We start from the raw sequence: 8,808 nt of genomic DNA, 5'->3' as shown, positions 1-8,808 counted from the left end.
CCACCTCCTAAGCCCCTCAATGTAGATGTGTTCACCCCAGTCCTCAGTGGTCCTGGACTAAATAGGGAGGCTTTGTCAGGCTCTGTGATCACCCATGGCATTCTCTTCCTATTCCAATAAGAATAGAATAGAAAATTGCTTCAGTCTTAACTGCTTCAGTCTTAACAACAGGCTTGATATATTGGTCCTAAAGTAAGTAAGTGAGGAGAGAGTGCACTTGCTCCACACTGCCAAAGGTTAAGTAAGAAGAGTGGTATGGTGATCATTCAGGTCTCCACACCTCTGGAAAAAAATATGTTTTCTGTTAAAAAGGTAAAGGTAAAGGTTCCCCTTGACAATGGCTTCTGTTATTTATTAGGATTTATCAGCCTTTACTATCAATTTATTATGCATACTTCCAAGGAAATATTTTTCCCATCACTGATTTAGGATGTTGAGGCAGTATATTTCCCCCATTTATCAACATAATGTGAAACTCATCAACAGGTGCACTGGATCCTGTGACTGTGGGTCTACTGAAAGAGAAAAGACTAACTATACTAATTAAGTCCTTCTATTCCATTCAATACTGCATCCCAAAGCATATAACTTGCAATTAAACAAGGATGGTATACCAACCTGAAATTAAATACAGTGGGGTCTCTACTTAAGAACTTAATCCGTATTGGAAGGTGGTTCTCAAGTTGAAAAGTTCTTATGTTGAATCTGCATTTCCCATAGGAATGCATTGAAAACCATTTAATCCGTATCTGCTCTTTTCCGTCCATAGAAACTACAGTGGAACCTCTACTTAAGAACTTAATCCGTTTTGGAATGGTGTTCTTAAGTTGAAACGTTCTTAAGTTGAAGCAAAATTTCCCATAGGAATGGACTGAAAACCAATTAATCCGTTCTGGCTGTTTTTTTGTTATGTAGAGGTGCGTTCGTACATTGAAGCATTAGTTCCCATAGGAACTAATGCAAAGCTGGTTAATACGTACTCTACCACTAGGGGGAGAATATTTTTTTTAACCTAAAATGACCTAAGGTTAAAAAAAGAGCAGGAAATGTTTTTTTTCCTATTCTTATCTTGGATTTCTGTTCTCAAGTAGAAGCAAAATTTAGCAAATGGAGCTGTTCTTAAGTTGGATTGTTCTTAAGTAGAGACGTTCTTAAGTAGAGACCCCACTGTAAGTAATATATAAATAAATAATATATAAATAAAACTTATTTATTTATATATTACTTATTTAATTTCAGGTTGGTATACCATCCTTGTTTAATTGCAAGTTATATGCTTTGGGATGCAGTACTGAATGGAATAGAAGGACTTAATTAGTATAGTTAGTCTTTTCTCTTTCAGTAGACCCACAGTCGCAGGATCCAGTGCACCTGTTGATGATTTTCACATTATGTTGATAAATGGGGGAAATATACTGCCTCAACATCCTAAATCAGTGATGGGAAAAATATTTCCTTGGAAGTATGCATAATAAATTGATAGTAAAGGCTGATATATATATATATATATATATATATATATATATATATATATATATATATATATTCCTTCTTCCATAGGTACTCCATTTATTTGGTTTGCCAGCAGGGGACCTCAGTATTCTGTGACATTGATCTCCTTTGGTTCCTGCCATGTAATTGCCCCTCTCAGTCCAAAGGAGCAGTGGGTGGGTGTACCAAACTCTCATTGAAGCTGATGAGAAGCTGGAGCACCATTGGGGGAAGGCTTTGATGGAGCCACTGCAGTGGTGGCAGTGGCTTCAGTTCCTTCTGGCCTGATTTCCCCTCCACATAAGTGTCTTGGCTCCTGTACTCTCACTCAGCTTGGGTCCTCCCTCCCCCTTTTCCACATTCGTTTCTTCTGCCAAGGGACCTTTCGCACCCGTGTTTTCTGTTTATTTATTATCCCGTGGAAACAGACTGCTCTAGGCTGACAGATTATTATCTCAGTTCAGTGCTGGATCACCTGTCAAAATGTTTTTGGTTTTTTAAATAAAAAAGTCCATGGATGAAGAGGGGTGGGGAGGTGTTTACTGGGTAGAAGGCTCTGCTCCAGCTGACAATTACAACAATTTTAGGTGTAGTGTGAGCTCCTGCAATGTATCTCTCTGGTGATAATTAATCATTTCCTGTCTGAATGACATCAGAGGGTTCAGCAGCAGAAACTACAAGAGGCTCGGCACAGAAAACTCTGAATCAACTGGCATCAACCTCCCTGTGTAGTCACACCCAGAGGCAGCAAAATGACTCAACATGCAGGCGGCTCTTTCCAATGTGATAATCTCTCCCAGGTTTGATTTGTTGTTAAAGTAGTAGCAGTTTGCAATTTAAAGCTGTTCTGCATTGGGACTAAGGCTTGCAAGGAAGGGCATTGCCCATTTATCCAGAAAAATCACCTGCATTTTTTTCTTTGGCCCTGAAGTTGCATTGAAGCAAATGGTACTTGGGAAAAGTAGAAGTAAATAGCTGGAGCGAGGTGAATTTAGTGAGGAAATGGCTCAGCAGGAACAGTGAATAACTCTTTCTTTGTTTCAGTCTTGAAACTAATTGTACTCCCATGATTATTTCTAAAAACATTCCCCCCCCACACAGAGAGAGAGAGAGAGAGAGAGAGAGAGAGCTTTCAAGGGACTATCAGGAGGTTAACATCTTTATTCAAGGCCTAAGATCCTCCCCTTCTGCAGCAGCTCCACTATGTAGTCCATGAAAAGTGCTTTAAGGCACCTTGCAGTATTTCAGAAGATGTGGGTGCACTTGATCAGATATAACTGTATGATTTCCTGCAATGACTTACCTCCTCATTCCTTTCTCCTCACAACAATCCTGTGGGCAGGTCAGGCACTGCAAATGATTGGCCCAATGTTACCCAGCGAGTTTGATGGCTCTGTAGGGCTTGAACCTGGATAAACTGCTGGATAGCTTGGTGGTATGGCTGTGGAGCTAGGGGTTGGAAGTTTGATTCCCCATTTCACCTCCTTGAAAGGGGCTGGACTCGATGATGCATAGGGTCCCTTTCCAGCACTGGAGTTGTAAGATGATGATCCTCAATCCAGCTAGGATGACCAAATGGAAATGAGGACTGGGCTCCCATATCTTTAATAGTTGCTTTAAAAAGGAGATTTCAGCAGGTGCAACTTTTGATGCAAGCTACACCTGCTGAAATTTTCTTATCCAAACCATTAAAAGTTTAAAAGCCTTTTCCTCTTTTTCATCTAGTCACCATAAATTCAACACTCAAACCACTGCACTCAAACCACTGCACCGCCTTTGGGGTGATGTTACCATCATCTTAGAACTGCAGAGCTGGAAGATTCATTGAGTCCATTTCCTGTTGAGGAAGCACAGGGGGAATCATGCTCCTGAACTCTGGCTTCACAGAACTATCTAGTCATTTCTGGATACTCACAAACATGCTTCTGGATATTGCTCCCTCTCAGACATGACTTGGAGACTGTAAATTTCAGAGTGCTGGTTATGGAATTCCAGGCACTTGACAGCATGAGAGACTTTACTTATAAAGATACAGCGTTGTTTGTTTTTATCTTCAGAAAGCAAATCTTAAGGAAAAAAACACGAGGGCTGCATAACACTGACATTTTTATTAGAATTCATTTGTAACAAATGGAACTTGTGTCAGCAAAGAACTGATTTTCATACAGACTTTCTTTCGCCACCAATGTAACGAAGTAAGAAAATAAAAAGCACGCCTTTCATTCTGTAAAACATTTACGCGTACTACTAATTAGAGGTAATTGTATTTTTTTAACAAGCCATTTTACAGGGTAATTTTTTTTTAAATTTTTCAGTCTAGGCATCCAAAACGAGAGCAAAGTACACAACTTGTATTATCTTTGTAAAGACACTCCAAGCTTGAATGGCAAAGCCACGTAACAAGATGGATGACGGGACTTGCAGCCCTCTGATATTCTGTTGGAGTATCAGGGCAGTCAAAAATAAACTTTTTTTTTAAAAAAAAGATTAAAATTGTAAAGAGGGTAGAAGAAAAACAAAAGGGAGGGGGGAACCTGCATTTTGTTGTTGCCCAAGCAAACTCCCCCCCACCTTTTCACATGTTTTGTGTTATTTACATACACACAAGTGGAATTTCATAAGCAGTTTTGTTACAGATGGGTTCAAGTAATAATACTATTGGGTGTAGAATCAATAGGGCAGTGCATAGTACAAAGGTATAGAAAGTGCAAATCTCCCTACAGGAACCGCTCCCTTCCCTCAGCCATCCTCACCAACGTCTAACCATGCAAACCAGGCTTCTTCTGTTGTTGTTTTCTTTTTTTAAAAAAGAGCTAAAATAAAAGTTCTGTACAAATAATTTTTATATATTTTGCGTATTTCTTCATTGTTAACTAATTACAAAATTATACATAACTACACATACATAGGTAAATAATAGCACCGTACCGATTATGCTGATGAAAGGAAATTCTGAGCTTTATAGATAGCAGATAATGAAACCTCACTAAATTGGAACAAAAAAGAAAACAGGGGGTTGGGGCGGGGGAAGGAAACCAGCTTGAGAAGAGAAACCAATGCACAGCAAAGTTACAGAAATGGGATGCACATCAATGATTTAAACAGAGTTTTCTTGAGAAGCAAACTTGAATAGCTTGGCTTGATGGGTAAGGGTTACTTTTTTTCTTCTTCTTTTTGTCTTCCGGTCACCCATCAATAGTGATTTATCTAATGTTTTTCTTTTGGAAATCAGATGATTTCGGAAGGAAGGAAGGCCTAATCTGTCAATGGCTCCCTTTGAGCACTGACCCTTCCCAGGGCATGTCTGCACAGGGCTGCACATTTGGGTCATCCAAAGCCCTGTGACCCCTATGCACAGGCTACAGCACAATCCCCATTGGGCTCTTGCACGTTTGGATTCTATGCAGAGCAAGGATGGAACAAACCCCATGCCAAACAACGGGTGCCTCCCTTGGAGGGGAGGGGGTGCTTCGTGGGCTTCCAGTCTCGTGCTTACGTTTGAAACCAAGATCACAGAAAAATTCCTGTGCAGACACGGCATTTCCTCTATGCTTCTAAAATGTAGTGGTTTTGCAACCATGAGTATCTGTCCTCCGTACTTTTGGCTGACAGCATAAGTCTACTGTGTAACCTGGCACTGTTTTATGTTCTTTTGACAGAGAAAATTATAAAAAAAATAAAAGGAAACATATAGTGCACATTCATGTCTGGTTCAGATGCAAATTAGAGAATCTCATTCTGAGGTAGCCTTCTATAATACTTTTTTAATTATTATACATATATACGTTTCATCCCCCCCCCATTTTGATCTTTAATTTTATACATATAAAAAGTGCGCTAACAGAATGGTTTCTAGTGTTTGGTCTTTTAGTACATTTATTTCGGACTGTGATGGACATAATGAAAAAAAATGCTAACTCAAGATAAGCTGACTATATACTTGATGGGTTTCCTTAAAACCTTTTAGACTGTATGTAAAAGAGGTTTTTTTAAAAAAGATTTTGTGTTCTAACATGGTGCCAGGTGTAACCCAGACCAATGCAAGAGCAAATGGCTTCCATTATAGCATCTCAGACATTGTCTTATGCTGTCCACAAAGGGGGGGGGATCCACATGTAACCTACATGTATGTCCTATGTCCACTTGCTTGATCTAGCTGATCTCAGGAGGCCTCTTAGCCTGAGTAATGTGAACATGCCCTGGCCTCCAAAGAAATAATTGTGTGAGAGTATGAATGAAATACCTGCTGCTCCTCTGACTATTGGGAGGGTTCTCTTCTGTTCTCACTGTGGTAATGTTGCCTTCTGGTAACCAATGCAATGGTTGTGAATGCCAGTTTCATAGGAACGATACGTTTGTAATTTGCTTGTTGCTGGGAGTTGTGGTTGGATAAAGGGCCCCTGACTACCCAACTGCTTTGGACAAACATTTATGGATATTTAATACTTGGGTGAACATAAGGAATGCATATTGTTGAAAGACCTCTTTCCACATATGCTTAGAAAGTAATGCTTAAACCAAAGTGGGGGCAGGAGAGAGTAACAGAGAAGAGTGAATTGAAATAATGCAAACACAGGCAAAACAAAACTTGAAGAAAAATGCTATCAAAGTAGGCATCAAATATAAGGCACTCTAAATGCAAAAAAATAAAATTTAAAAAAAGTCAGCATCTCTAATGAATGCAGTATGCCACAAGAGATTTCTGATTCAACAGAGCAAAATGAATTTGGCTTTGCCCCATTATACATCATCAATGCAAATGTCGTACTGTATACTATAGACAATTAAACGAGTGAATACATTTTAAAAACATCTTGACAACTGTTATATTACAACATTCTCCCCTCCTAAGGGGATATGCACTGACCTTTCCCACATGTACACTTCCTAGATTCAGTATTGTTTGTTATTGCACTCAGGTGTTAGAAATACCAAACTTCATTGGAAGCTTTAACATAAGTGTGTGTTTGCTTTGTGTTTCTGTATATGTGTGTGTGCTTGTGTGGTGTACACATGATTTCCATCCCTCATTCTTGAGTAGAGTTTCAAGTATCAATGATGTGCATTCCTCATTTCCCCTAACAAACCAGAAAAACAAAGCAGTAATGCTAAAAAAAAAAGGAACTTAGAAATGCAGAGATGTTTGGAAATATTGTATGGAACATTTTCTCCCCACTGCTCAATAAATCCAAGTCATGGAAGAACTGATATGTGTGTGTATATATATTTATATATTTATATAAATGTGCATTTCTGTCTGTCCATCTACGTGTATGCTTGTAGATGGATAGAGAGAGAATCAGAGAGATATACATATATTCATAGATAGGAGACAGGTGTGTGTGTGTGTGTTAATAGCAGCTTTATACTTTGCGCTTCCCTGTTGATTCCAAAAGAACAATGAAAAACAAAAACCTTCCATATGTAGATTAACTTATTTATATTTCATATTTTTAAAAAAATCAAAATGTAAAAGCAATTTCTAAATGAGAATGTGGTCCTGGAGATAAATATAGGGCTGCACAAAAATGTGCAAATTTTCAAAATTATTTAACATTTCTACAGCAAGATATTACAGGTAACAGTTCTACAGCATAAAAAAATCTACAATTCTGAAACAAAAAAAAAGAACAGTTATGTAACTTTTTTAAAATTCACTTCATTGAATGATAAACTTTTGTTTAAAAAAAAAGGAAAAAAGTTTACACAGTTAAAAATGAAGCACAGGTCAGCAGTATCTTTACAATACTAAAAAACTAAATCAAGGACTTTCTTTTTAAACATTCGCCCTTTTCCCGCCCACCCCACCCCCCAAAGTGTTATTTATGAGCATTATGGTGGGAAGGGGAGCTGTTGAAGCAAAGAGTCCTTTTTTTTTTTTTTTAAAGAGAAACCAGGTACTGCCTTTTGACAAGCATCTTGCACTGAACTGCAGGGACTCCTTTAAGAAAGATCTGCATTGTTCACTACCATGCAATCCTGGGACAAGATGGTCGTTCTTTGCTAGGATGTCTTCTCCTCCTCTTTAATTTCAACCAAAGATGAATCCTTGAGGTGTCTATAAAACAAACTCCTTCAAATGCCTCAACCAGTCAGGATTCTTTCATTATGTTTCTGGTTAGGTTTATTGAATGTTGAATTGTTGGTCCACCTGGAACAGGGTTGGTTTTTTTTTTCTTTTCCTCTTAATATTATTTCCCACCAATTGGTCTTTAGTTAGGAGTTAAGAAGTACTTCTCAAGCACACTGTATGGCTCAGAAGAGGCTCTCTGGATCGTAAAGGGCCCGCAGTTAAAAATCCAGGATGATTCAGGGTTTTCTTATTTCATTTTTTTTTTTTTTTACGTTGCATAGTGATCAAAACTGCCCAGGTATTCTAGTGCGGCTCGATAGCAGAACTGATACTGATCCTTTGGGAGGAAAGAAGAGGAGGAAGAGGCACATTAAAACAAGGCTGCTGGTCTCCAGTTATAAACATAATACAGACACAAGGCTGCCCGTTTTTTCAGAACTGGATCCAGTGTCGTAATTGCACCCAAAGAAACAGCTTCCCTAAGTTCAACTGAAAGTGACACCCTCCATCCAATGTGCCCCAAATGTGCTGTAAACCTTCAGAGGAGTGAGGAACCCTACCAAATAAGTTCTAGTGCTGGAAGGTGTTGTGGGGGCGGGTGGGGGCAAGGCTGAAAATTTGGATACTGTATGTGTCATGTTGGGTACATGACATATAGTACTGATTAAAAGAAGGTGGGAGGGATTAAGTACTGATTAAAAGACGGTGGGAGGGATATGGGACTGTCTCCTCCTGCTCCTGCTCCAGCTCCAGCTCCCTGCTTTCTTATCCTGTCAGTTTTTTATACAGTTTGACGCAAGTCATTCAAATTACTGTGACAATAAGGAAACAACAGGATAATGCCATCTATTAATAAACAAGTTATAGGAAGAACATCAACCAACATACAAATGCCAAAGCTTCATTGTAGAAAGAGACTGTGTGTGTTTGCCTGTCCACATGTGTATTCATCCCCCTCCCGGAACTAATGGGACATAAAGAAGATGTTTTTCATTTTGCATAGATGCACATCTCGGCAGTAATATTGGTAATGGAAAATGAATGGGTTCTACTCGTCAGTTTTGTTACAGTGAATTATGAGGCTCAATAGCACAATTCTTCTAAAATAGCCTAATTTTGTCTGAAGGGAGTTTGTTCTAATATTCAGTAACACCACAATGGGGATTGTATTGAAATTGTAAAATTATTCATATTGTCCAAGATGGACAAGGTGAGTAAAAATGTGCAAATTTCACTATGCTAAA

General features: G+C 38.7%; 1 protein-coding gene across 49 annotated transcripts in view; it reads right to left on the bottom strand.

The window, feature by feature from the left end:
- Nucleotides 1-3,580: 3,580 nt before the first annotated feature.
- The window catches only part of PTPRD (protein tyrosine phosphatase receptor type D), a 1,767,834-nt gene continuing 1,762,606 nt past the window's right edge, over nucleotides 3,581-8,808 (bottom strand). For all 49 annotated transcript variants that reach the window (XM_078384988.1, XM_078384990.1, XM_078384987.1 and 46 more), the window contains one exon: nucleotides 3,581-7,901. In XM_078384988.1, the coding sequence (XP_078241114.1) occupies nucleotides 7,833-7,901 (69 nt within the window). In that variant the 3' untranslated portion in view covers nucleotides 3,581-7,832. The remainder of the gene's footprint in view (nucleotides 7,902-8,808) is intronic.

This window comes from Pogona vitticeps, chromosome 2 (assembly GCF_051106095.1).
Source record: "Pogona vitticeps strain Pit_001003342236 chromosome 2, PviZW2.1, whole genome shotgun sequence".
Classification (NCBI taxonomy): domain Eukaryota; kingdom Metazoa; phylum Chordata; class Lepidosauria; order Squamata; family Agamidae; genus Pogona; species Pogona vitticeps.
Note: the sequence above shows the minus strand (reverse complement) of the source record. Positions and strands in the feature narration are given on the sequence as shown.